Source organism: Lonchura striata, chromosome Z (assembly GCF_050655825.1).
Source record: "Lonchura striata isolate lonStrDom1 chromosome Z, ASM5065582v1, whole genome shotgun sequence".
NCBI classification, from domain to species: domain Eukaryota; kingdom Metazoa; phylum Chordata; class Aves; order Passeriformes; family Estrildidae; genus Lonchura; species Lonchura striata.
In genome coordinates, this window is record NC_140740.1 from 39678512 (window position 1) to 39691304 (window position 12793).

The following is a 12793-nucleotide window of genomic DNA, read 5'->3' on the forward strand; positions in this document are numbered from 1 at the left end:
TCCAAGTGCCCACAATGCCCCACGTGTCCCAACAAGAATCACTTCAGTTAAATCTCATGATCTTTCACAGAGCAGATCAGAGAGTTGTGGTGGTTTCTTCTGCTTTTCAGGATCCATCACAAAACTACACAGAGGGTCTCACAGAAAAGATCAGATGGTTGCAGAGCAAAACCCCTGTGGATTCCAGCTCTTTTCCAAGCTGCCTCCTTTGTTATTCAGTCACGTAAGCCTCCACGGGAAGTTGGTTTGTGCTTGACACATATGGCATGTAAACACCTGCTTATATTTAAATATAGAACAGCCTTAATGCAGTAAGTAAGACTATTCCCAGATTTGACACTAAGCATGTTCTTTAAGGCTTTACTGGATAGAAGTCAACATTTACTTTTTAAGATATCCAAGGTGATGCTGAACAACACACTTATTTTTCCATGCCTGCCTGATAAAAGTAGTTAATTATAATTTATATCTGTATCAATTAAAAGCCTGGGAAGGAAAATTACTAATAGGAAGCAACTGGACCCAGGCAGCCCTGGAGGGCAAGAGAAGTGTGTGAATTGCACAAGCAGGGAGGCACAGGAGACAGCTTGCTTCCACAAGTTTCATGGTGTGCGAGGCAACTATGCAATCTTCAAGCAGACTACACCTGCACTGACAGAGGCCCATAATTATTTCACCTTTCTTCATCTTTCACAGAGTGCTGCCTGACTCTGTGTCTTCGTGCTTCGTGATAGTTGCAACCAGCCCATCAGTCCATACGCTTAATCCTGGGAGCCAATTTGCCAGGTCTCAAATATTTTCCGGCATTACAATTAAAAATACTGATGATGCAATCTATGGCACCCATCATTTACTCCACAAACACTAACTGTCTGTTGCAGGAGCAATTTCTCACTTGGCAGTGCCCAAGCTCCTCGAGTAACATTGCTGTAAGCCAGAGGCCAGCCAGTTGGCTCTGCACATCCCCTGCAACAGGACAGTGCTGACTTCAAAAACCTTTCACCAGTTTGGCACCAGCAGACCCCATGTTTGCGTATGTGCAGCTCCTGCTGATGCTAGGGGGTTGCTAAAAATAAACTTTCCCACTTTGCAAAACTCTGGGGTTTGGATTTCTACCTAAATGGAGGAAAATACAGGGCATTTGAAGTTTGTTACAAAAAAACCCGAATCCAAAACACAAAAAAACCTCCAGAAAACCCTCAAACCAAGCAACCCGCAAAGCATTCCCTCTAAGGTGGTCTGCTCAGAAATAGGGATCCATTTTCCACAGGATTACTGCACTGCAACCAGCACTGGCTCATATTGCTGCTGCAAGTCACAGTTGCTCATCACATTGGGAAAAGACCAGGAGAACAGAAACAAAGATAAACATGTAGACTGTGCTTCCAATGGCAATTCTACAGCCAGTCTCTTCCACTCTTGCTCCAAGTACAGGCTCTGCAAAGGATCCCACTGAAATACCAATTACTAATGCAGCCCACTCCCCCACAATTACTAAGATTCACGACCTAAAGTCTTGATTAAAAATTACTTACATCAGGATCCAGCTCTTCCAGCTCATTCTCTAACTTCCTGAGCTCCTCCTCTGTCAGAGATCCAAGGATCTGATCTTCATCTAGGTCTCGGTATTTTTCTAGCTCCTTTCTGTAAGACATCTTAGAGGAGTCTCGTGGATCTCACTTTTATGCTGTAACAGAACCTGACAGGAAAACAAGAAGCATTAACACTGAACACATGAAGCATGGTGCTGCAGCCTGCCTGGCTGGGGAGCACTGAACACCTCAGAGCTGGAGATTTATGCTTAAAGCATAGCTGATTTCAAAAGATTCTCAGGGCCCCCCTTTCATATCCCATATGCACATAACCACCCATGGAGGTGAGAGCAGTGCAGCTCTGGTAGCACATTGCCCCACCACAGATTTACCAGACAGGACTGAGGAAGTTCTTGGTACAGGACCCTGGCTAGGGATGTCTTTCTGCAGGCAGAGCTAGATGTTACTGAAGCATCCTGGGCATTTATTTCTTTGAAGGACAATAAACTGTATGTCATGAAGTATACAGGTCTCACGTCCTTACAAGTCCCCAGTAACAACACGCTGCACATGGCACTCCAGATAACATGGTTACCAGATGGGAAAACAGATTTGTAGCACCACTGAGTACCTCTGAGCCCTGAAAACCTCTTCGAGGCTACAGCGTGTGGCACTTCTTCCCATGTTTTAAAGCCACAAGGAGATCAGGAAGTATTATCCACTCAGGTTCAGGAGGCTGCCAGTTAAATGTGCTATTTAGTGACCCACCTTTGCTGAGACAACACACGTTTGCACTGTTGCCAGCTAAGCAGCTGACCTGTGTGCTACTGCATGTTCTAAACCTATCCTTCAAGAAAAGAAGTGAATGGTCTATCTGGATAATCCCTGCTGACCCCAAGGTTTGGTCCATGTCACCTAATATCATGTGTCATACACAATCATATGCATGTAACTAGACCTCTGCAAGCAAAAAGACTGCAGAGAAAAAGGTCAATGTGTTTAAAATATGCAGGTGGGTTAAAAGTACACTCAGTATAACACACAAAAGCATATCCAACTCTGCTCTTTTGATGACAGTCTCCTTCTGCTCCACAGCACTGCCTGTACATTTATATTGTGTTGGCTCCATTTTTGCAGAGAATACTGAGTCCTAGATAATTTAAAGTGATTTTTCTTAAAGTGTTGCTATCCTTTTGAGTGACATTTACATTAAAAATAACAGCAAGGCCTGTGTATTTTTTAGGGAACCAAGCATCTTTTGAGTTTCTATAAATGGTCTCTTTTCAGCTCCTGTGAAACATCAGAGCCCTACCCTGAATCACATCTTTCCAGCTTTGCTTGCCTCCTCAGGACAGATTATGCTCTTATGATCACTCTTCATTAGTGGAGAAGTTTCTTTAGACGAGTTACAACACAGCTGCTGTTCCAGATAGGAAAATTATCTTTAGCTTGGTCACAAAAGGGCACAGTAATGCACACACACTTGCTCAACAGCAAGCCCTTAAATTTAGAAGCTGTCATATTGTCAGACATTTGGTTCCCCACTAGTGTGATGGCAATTCCTGCATCATTCACATTCCTGGCACTCACCACTTAGGAGGTGAAGTGCGAGGAGATGGTGCATTCTTGATGGGAGAAACAGCCCCTGAAGCTCCCTCATCTGGGAACTGAGAGGGTGAAAATCAGTTTTTCACTGGGCTGGTTTGCTCCAAGGAGCAGCCATCAACCTGTGGGCACCAGAGCCAAGGGCAGCCATGAGGGTGAGGAGGAAGCAGGAGTGGTGGGGCTCAGTGAGTGAGGGAGGTGGAAGGAACCCCACAGTTCCGTGAGTGAGGGAGGTGGAAGGAACCCCACAGTTCCGTGAGTGAGGGAGGTGGAAGGAACCCCACAGTTCCGTGAGTGAGGGAGGTGGAAGGAACCCCACAGTTCCGTGCTTCCCCAGCACCCTGCAGCCCCCAGTGCGGGGCTCCCTGTGCTGCGGGGCTGGTGGGCAGCAGCCACATATCAGCCAGCCCACGGGCCATGTCCAGCAGCTCAGCCCCTGCAAGCCTGCCCTTCCTGCAGGCACAAAGAAGGGCAGAGCCTTTACTGCAATTGCCCATAAACACTGAGGTGGGAGATCCTAGAAAAGCAGCCTGGACTTGGATCTGGATATGCACTGTGCTACTGTGGCCTTAGATTGCATTGCATGAGCCATGACTAGCCAGGATTTCATATGCCATATGTAGTTTTCACCATTCTGCCATGGAAGGAGCTGGAGCTAGGAGCAAGCAGAAAGGCAGAGAATAACCAACCCCAGGCTGCTAAATTCTCTATAATGGCTTAAAATACCCACACCTGCCACACACATGGCAGTATCTGTCTTGGCTATATGAGGACAACTATTCCCACAGATAGCCACAGACCTTTCCCAGAATGCAGGCAAGACTGCAAGCAGGGGCCTGTCTGGGACCAGAGCGCAGCCCCGCAGGGTGACCTTGTTGCCTCCCTCCAGAAGGACAGAGATGTCAGCACCGAGAGGCAGGACAGACATGGGATGTCAGTGCACACAGGCAGTGCTTCTGGAAAACGCCTCAGGTTTCAAAGCATCTTGCAGAGATATTAAGCTGAGGCTGCATATAGCAAAGGCCCTGAGGGTTGAGGACAGGTGCAGAGCCTGCTGAAATGCAGCTGAAATCCCTGTTGGGGGAATTTAATTTGCTACATACCCCAAAGAGAAATGCTGGGGGGCACAGTGCCCTCCCAGACTTGCTGGAGCAGCCAGATAGTGCTGGCACCTTGCACATGTCCCGCAGAGAGCACACCGAGAGGACTGCTCATCAGGAGCACCAGCCTTGCCCATAGCAGCAGGACATTCTGTACTGCTCCCCTGCCTGCAGTGCCAGCTGTTCAGCATAGTGTCCTCCAGCACAGCCTCCAGGACCAGTATGTTCACTGGCACTCCCTTATCTCCACATCCCAGGCCTCTTCTACCCTGTCTTGCTAATGAGTGCTGGGAGAAGAAAGCAAACCAGCCCATCTGCTGTAAATGGAAGAGAGCTTTGAACTGCCAGTGATAAGAAAGAACACAGGTCCCACCTTCACCTGAGCTCAAACTAAACAGCAAGGTCCTTCAGCACAACTTGAGTTCTCACTCTTTTTCATTAACCCTATCACTCTTAATTCAACCAACTAAGGAAGCATCACAAAAGAATTTAAGTGCAACATACATATACTGCACAGAACTGACACTGTTGCAACTTTAAGTCCTCAAAACATTGAAATTCATATAGATTACAAAGACAGCAAGATATTAGGTCTCTTTGTAGTACTTTGTGTACTTGTCAGTTATACAGGAAGACAGCCCAAGCACTTGCACTTGATAAATCCAAACAGCACACAGGTTGGAATGCACAACAATCATTAAAATTGTTAAAGGAGAAAAATTTAATTGGCTGGGAGATAATAAAAGGTCATCTACAGGAAAGACTGTTCTCACCATGAATATGGGAAAACAAAACCAAACACAACAACATTCTGATCATGAGGGGGATAGAACAGTTTCTTTCTGAAGGGTTCAAAAGTGCTGAGCAACCAAATGGATGCTGAAAATAAGTGAAAATTAAAAGCATCCTGTATAACACTGGAAATAATTCTTTCACAGTGCTTTGCACTGGTACAGCCCCCTGCAGCACCATGACCTTTTTGGGGTGCAGAAAACTGACAGCAGCACAGGGAAGCAGTGGAAATCCATCTGGGAAAGCGGCCTACGTGGGGCCCACTGTTTCACCACCAGCCGAGGGCAGGCATCAGCACTTGGTTGTGCTCTTCAGGTGGGCAAGCAGGGAGGGCAACAGCAGGGCAGCAATGGGCTTGGGCTACAGCAGGCTGCTCAGGAATGCTGTGGAGCAGCACCCATACTGCTGAGTCAAAAGGCCTGCTGAATTATCCCTCCGTGATCCAACAGCTCCAGGAAAAAGAACAAATGCAGAGAGGAAAAACTGGGTAAAGAGACAGGAACAACAGCAAGACAAATTTCAAGAAAATACAAAAATGTCACAGTGGAAGCTGGGGTGCAGTGTCAGGCATGCCATGTGACACATGCTGTGTGACATCTGGCACACGCTGTGCCGGGCAGCCCAGCACCTCCCCGCACAACCTCCCAGCATGCCAACACCAGGACTGCATAGAAAGCACTTCCCTTCATGAAAATGTAGGGAGAAAGAGCAACTAAGCTCAGCAAAGGTGCAGGGCTTTCCAGGGTTAAATTCTGTTATCAGTCCAAGCCAACCCTGGCTCCAGGGGTCTGCACAGGCTGCAGCATGCAGCACCATGCCCAAGGCTCAGCACGTGGGAGGGTTTGAGGCATCCCTGGCCACTGCTACATTGAACAACCACCAAAGGCAGAGGACAGGAATTCTGTGTACTCTGCCACACAGTGAGAGCCATGCCTGAAGAAAATGAACATCTTTGCCCCAGACAAACCTCGAATCTACCACAAAACCTTTTCTGTGCTCTGAAATGTGAAAGCAGACCATGTGGCTTGGGTTTTAGGATAAGGAGGTAGCCAAGCATGACCAGCATAGTTATTGATGATTCTTGAAAAAACTGCCAAGGTTGAAGACAGAAGTCTTTTCAGGATGAAAGCTGTATTAAAGAAGCAGTGAAAGTGGGAATTCATATAATGAGGGATGGCTTAAAAACTCTTCCTGTTTGACTCATGCAGGGTTTTGATTTATGAGATTTTTTTTTTTTACAGTTTAAGTATAAATTTAAGTCAAAGTTCAGAGCTATTATTTTGCAGTATAAAAATAACAAACCAATATCAACCAATATCCCCTCTATAGCTGCTACAATTATCTTTCTTTTTAATTTTTTTTTTTTTTTTTTGACTTGCAGCATAACTTTAAAGATAAATGCCAGGGTCTGGGGTTTTTTTTGACGGAGGAGCTATGCATACCTCAAGTGACCATTTCCTATAGATTCAATAGAAACTAGGTACTTTCTGTGCATATATTTAAATCTTAGTGAGTCATCCAGCTGCAGATCCAAGATGCAATCTGTGCAGATGCAAGGAACAAATCACCTCCAGTTTCTTCTAAGTAAAAATTGTCTTCTGATGTGGTCAGACCTCTGACAAACCTTAAAGCCAGTAGCAAACCTCAATGCAATCTCATGCAGGACTCAGAACCTTATTTCTTGGGAAGCTGCACATGTGTGCAAAGGGTCTGTCAGCCTAGAGATCTTCTCTGGCTGACAGGAAATGAAGAAGAGCTGAGGAACTTGCACAGTGGTCTAAGGTGATTAGTAGGTACTAGAAGCATTCGGACAAGAGGTAGCTTCTACACTTGTAGTGCTGGAGCAGGCATGGTGGGGATGTAGAGATGAAGGAGATCAATCCACCAAAATAGTGAGTCTCTGCTGATTCTCCCTTACTGGGACAACTTTCAAACCCTGAGTTTGCATCCCAACATAATTGGGTGCCGATGACTCCACGGCCAACTCTGCTTTTGAGTCACTGGGCAACCAAACAATCAGCTCCCTGCAGTTTCAAGAACTGACCAACAAATTACGGCCAGATCCAGTAGCAACAAAAGCAAATATGCACAACAGCTCCTATTGAGACCACATCTAGAAATGTGAATCTATGTGAATTGTGTAAAACCCAGTAGGAAATCAGAGCAGAGGAGGAGTTGGATCCATCCCCAGTGTCATCACACAGCCATACACAACAAAAGTCTTCACTGGTGGCTGATGTGACCATGAATTACCCTGCCCACAAGGGAGTCAGTACAGCTGTACTGGTACAGGTGTGTCTCCTCCCAGCACACAGGTACAAACTTCACACTTCAGCCCCACAGTCCCTCCTCTCACAGACACAACCAGAATGGTGGAGTGGCTTTGCAAGTAACTACATGCCCTGTACGTGAAGTACAGATATTCAAAGGTTTACTCCATTTCAAATTAACATAGTTCTCCTTAAAATGAACGGAAGATAGATAAATGCCTAAGACCAGTCCTTTAAGGTAATGGCCTCCTGCACATTTCTACAGATCCCTTTTCAAGCAGATCTTATTTTCTAGTCAAGAGAGGAAAGCATCATTTTAACAAGCCATAAACACACACCCAGGCTGCAACATCAAGTACTGTTGGCCAGTCTGGGCTCTGCACCACCACCTTGAATGTATAAGATGATGAAAACTTGTTAAAGCTACAAAAGCCTTTCAGTAGACTCTGCTCTGGGCTTGGAGTCCAAGCTCCATGAGAAAGTGTCTAGCCAGGAGACCCACATGGGAGACCCAAAGGGGACCCTCTGCTTAAGCATCACTAAGCATGCAGCTGGATGCTGCATGCAATTTGATGCCCTCTAGTAGAAAACAGGTCTTTCCAAGCTGAACGAGCAAAGGCAATTTGACTTATTCAGCCTGGAGAAAAGAAGGCTGCAGAGGAACCCACCTGCAGTCAGTCACATGCTGCCTAAGGGAAATGGTTTTTTAAAGAAAAGCCACAAATTCGTATCCTGGATGAGAAGAGTGGACAGAGAAACGACAGGGAATGTAGAAAGAGGGCACACATTCTCACTGCTCCAGGTTAGTCAGCCATCAACATGAAAAAGACTGAGGCACTCTCAACCTCTCTGCAAGAGGCTCATGCTTAAGGAAATCCAACAGCTAGTCTGCTGTCCCTTCAGGAAACTGAAACTTCTCCAAGGAAGATCTAGGTTTCCTCCAAATTAGCAGCTGTTAATCTAAGACATCCTGAAATACATATTTGAAAGAAAACATCTGGAAGAAGGCATTTTGTGTCTATCAAAGCACATGATCTCTGACTCTTGAAGCAACACATCAGCCATGAAGAGCATGCAACACTATCTGGAGTTATCATCATCACCCAACCCCCTGCAGCAGTGAAGTTCAATAGGCTATAGGCAAGACTTACTGATGATGCAGCTTCATTTCCATGGATATCCTCATGTCAGAGCTGACATTCCCATCCTTGACAGCTCCACAGCAAACATCTTCTTGTCTGAGGTCATGCACACACTAGGGAAGGTTCCTTGTGCTCAGCCTACACAAACTTTTCCTTTATCCACTAGTGCTGAGGAAAATCTCACAGTGCCTTGCACTCACCTCAGTCTTCTCAGCTCACCCTACTCCTAACCCAATATCCAGAAATTGTCTATGTCTCTTGGCTCTCCTCTGTCAAAACTCCTGCAGCCTGCAAGCCACACAACTCAGTACTGGTGCTCACCAGGTGGTCTTCCTCATTAGCAAATGGCCTGGATATTTGGTGACTAGGCCAAGATCTACCAAAGCCCAAACACAAAGAATCCCAGCTATATCTCCCCCACTTTACATATTTTTAAGACACACACTTGTAAACATAGTTATGTGTTTTCCTATTTGGGGCGAGGTTCTCTCATGCACCTGGCATGCACTCAGTTGCTTAATTACTAATCCTTGTGAAAAGCATGTGGGCACATTTGAGTCATTAGTGACACTCTGCACTCAGTTCCTTCTCTGTAACTTGAACCCTTCCACTTGGAAGTTTCACAGCCAGCACAATCTCCTCTGGAAAGTGATCCTGGGTTTCTTGCCTGAGTTTCTCTTAGTACTCAGATGGACACCCCTGTTTCTGTGGCACACTCGTTTTGCAGGGAACCTGATGAGTGCATTGTGAACACAGCAGCAGAAAGGCTCCTGTCTTGCACTGAGCAGTGCCTCTGATCCTCAGACATGCAATGGCCATGGCCTGTAAAAGAGCCTTGCTGACTGCCAGAGCCAAAGCACAGCGTGCTGTTAGTAACACATGAATGTCTGCACATCCCAATCCCATCCTACTGCTAGTATGGCTGAAGCACAGGGAATGGCAGTGAAATGCCCCACTAAGGCAGAGCTAATCAGCCCCAGACAGGTTGATGCTTAATTAACACTGAAGCAAAATGAGCACTGTTCCAGCTGCAGTGAGTATGCAGTGTACACTGTGCACCAAATCTGAACAAGGCACTTAACAGAGGGGAGACCCTCACACCATCACACAAGGCCTGAAGAAACACAGAAACTAGCTCCAGCTGGGGAGTTACCAAACTGCACAGAGCCTAAGTGGGGAGAGCTCTGGGGAAGCATCACTGCAACCTTGCTTCCAAGCTTCTCAGGCTGCTGCCAGCCAGAGTGTCCTGGGATGTACAGACTTTGGTCTGACCCAGGATAACCTCTGTTATGTGTATATCTCATTCACCATGAACAAGTAGGAAGAAGTCCCTCCCAGGAGGGTGATGCAGCCTTAAGACAAGCCTTCAGGGATGGGGGCCTCCATCTTTGGGGACTTGTAGACACAGGCCATATGAAGCCAGAACCTCCCTATGCGAGGAGAGGTCTGCTGTGAGCTGGGGATGGGCTAGAGAGCCACTGAGCCTCCCGTGGTGCTGCATCCACATGCCCAAGAACATGGGAGCTTTTAGCACCATGGAGTCATGGAACACAACCTTCTGTCCTGTTTCTTCCAAGAGCCTGGTAATTTTACCAAGTAAAGACATTTTGTCTACAGCCCTCTGCCTGAACAGAGAAGTGAAGACAGTCTTCCTAGCTCATGATGTCCAAATGACTGTCAGCTATAGAGGAAAAAAATCAGAAGACAGATCACAGTTTCCTTCCCCCTAGCTGTGCTTTCATAAACTCCACACACCTGAAAAACAGCGAAGCAGCACACAGAAAAGTACAACAATTCATCTGCAAACACTACATTTAGTAGCACATTACTCTGTGGAATAGGAGGTACACATCTGACAACAGAGGATTGGTGCTTCTCACAGAAGGTTGACTCATTTAAAGATAAATCAAATGGTCCTTTGGGTGAATAAAAGTAAAACTTGGGCAAAGAAAATCAGTAATAAGATAGACCAGACTTTCCAATATCTGTTCGGCTTTCCCAAATACAGTAAGGGGGGGGGGGGGGGGGGGGAGCAACATATTTCCAGTATTATGCAAAAACACAGTATCTGGAGAAAAGGCAGCAGACCATCACAGCTGAGAAGTGTGTGGGGAAGAGAAAGATGAGTCAGGCTGGAAAACAATGCAGTGCTGAAGGAGGGGTGGGGGAAGAGCCCTGCCAGGGAGAAAACAGACTTTGAAATGAGAAGCAGTGAACCTGTGATGCAGTGTTCTTGTTGGAATACCCAGCCATGTGTACATTAGGGCAGCAGGTACAGAGGCTGTCAAGAGGCATTTGGCTTTGGGCAGTGCGAGCAACAAAGCAAGATGGTGTTTGGCTTTCATGTTGTAGCTCAGCTCCTCCTTTCAAGAGAGCAAAAGAGCTCACTACTATAACCTGAAGTAGGAGTTGCATCCCCAAAAAGCTTATCCTGTATTTGATCTATTATATAGTCTGAGAAAAGGTGCTACCTCTCAGCACAAATCTTGATGAGAAAGGAGGAAGTCACTCTTCACTGCTGCACAATCTGGCAGGTCAAACATGAAAAAGGGATTAAAAAAAAAATAAAACACTTAAAACCAACTTCAATCACATGGCTGAGCACCCTTGTGGCTCAAGGCCCAACATCCAAGAAAAGATGTAAAGCAAGTAGAAATGACCTCCACATAAGGGGCCAACAAACCATCCATGACTACTTAAAAAGCAGAGGGCAACACATGAGCACACGAATAAGGGCAGAAGCTGCGTCCATCTGAGTGAAGAAAGATTATCTTTGGGATAGGGTTTTCAAGGCAGTGACTATTTCAAGCTGGAGAAAGTAGGGCCAAGGCAAATACAACAAATGTCCTCAAGGAACCTTTCCCCATGCTAATTTCCACTTTTCCCTTACAAAAGCAGCACAGGTTTCTAGCGATTCATTATCTGGAAAACCATCTCCTAGAAGAGTTCCCTGGATTACAAACGCAAGAAAAACAGTAAAAAAGAACTCTCGGTGCCCTCTGCAACTCGCTCAGAGTCGTGCAGAACCCTCTATCTCACCGTCTCAGCACCCCTGATCCCCGCCGAGATTTGCCGCGTGAGTGCCTCCGGCTGCCATCCACCCCAGCGCCTCCGCCTGCCCGCCGAGGGGCGCGGCCGCGCCGAGCCCGAGAACCCGCGGCTGCCGCAGTGCCCGCCGCCGGCTCCGCGCATCCCGGCGCAGCGCTCCCTCCCCCGGGCACGGCTCCCGGCAGCCAGGCAAGTGTGCTGGCGGGCAGGCAGAGACGCAGGCAGGGAGACCGACCCAGCTCCCAAGCAGTCCTCTTTCCTGCGCGCTGCCGCTATTTCTGTCGAGCCGGGGACGCCCGGTGCCGGCCAAATATTCTGCCCCGATACGGCCGGGCCCACCGCCCCTTCTCTCGCTCACCGCCGCCGTGCGCCGCGCCCTGCGGAGCTGAGCCTCGGCGCTCGTCCTGGCCGCGCCGGCTCCGCCGCTGCCGGGGGCGGAGGTCCGGCCCGGCCGAGGCCCCGGCCCGGCCGTCACTCAGCGGGGGCCGGCCCTGCCGCCCCTCCCGGCCGGGAACAGCTGCGCCCGGCTCGGCCCCCGCCCCGGGCCCCGGTTTGGTTGGTCCTTATCCTCTGCCCGCACTCGGGATGGCAAGCGCGTTCCGTCCATCCCCAGGGCAGCTGTGAGGCGCTGCGGAGGGTGGCAGCAAGAGCAGCATTTGTTTCTAGAGGGTCTTTCCTGCTCTTTGACGAGCCAGACACGCTGGAGCTTGCCTTTTGTCCCGTGGCAACCCCCTTCAGAGTGCTGAGCCAGATGCTTCGGTAAACTGCCTTTTTGGGAAACTCCACAAGATATACACGTATCTTCTTGGGGGTCCAGGACACCGTACAGCACCCTGAGACTGCGGATGGCTTCCTTCCCGGGAGGAGTGGTGCAGCACTGGGACATGGGGAGCAGGGAGGCCTCAAGGCTCAGCCGGATCAAGTCACGGCCACCCAGGCCTCTGACTGGATGGCCCCACTGCCAGCACTGCTGGGTACCTGTAGCTGCAGTTATGGGCACTTTATAAAAGATACTTCTCTCAAATGCCATCAACATATCAATGCAAGTACTAATCCCATGCCTTTACTCCCTGTCAGTTTGCCCCATACATCCAGCGACAGCCACTAGAGCTGCTCCAAGTCTGCAGTCAGCCCAGGAGAGATGCCCTCCAGTCTTAGGGTACCAAGTTTTAACATTGCTATCAAATCTCCTTTCCCCCATGTCACATTTGAGTGACTTCAAAGTCACATTGATTTGTGCTTTAATGATGTTTTTTACCAAATCTCCCACAAAAAGCCCCAAGCTCCTCCTTAGCTCTGCTATC

At 47.9% G+C, this 12793-nt stretch overlaps 1 protein-coding gene across 5 annotated transcripts in view; it reads right to left on the minus strand.

Moving 5' to 3' along the window:
* Positions 1–11925, minus strand: part of TMOD1 (tropomodulin 1) — a 25240-nt gene extending 13315 nt beyond the window's left edge. For 3 of the 5 annotated variants that reach the window (XM_021537131.3, XM_021537128.3, XM_021537132.4), the window contains exons 1-2: positions 11848–11925; positions 1536–1699 (exon numbers count right to left, since the gene is read on the minus strand). In XM_021537131.3, coding sequence (XP_021392806.1) covers positions 1536–1655 — 120 coding nt within the window. In that variant the 5' untranslated portion in view covers positions 1656–1699; positions 11848–11925. Of the gene's footprint in view, positions 1–1535; positions 1700–8450; positions 9425–11480 lie in introns of those variants that run through there. The other 2 variants (XM_085566480.1, XM_085566481.1) reach the window with 2 other exon arrangements.
* Between the last annotated feature and the right edge of the window lie 868 nt (positions 11926–12793).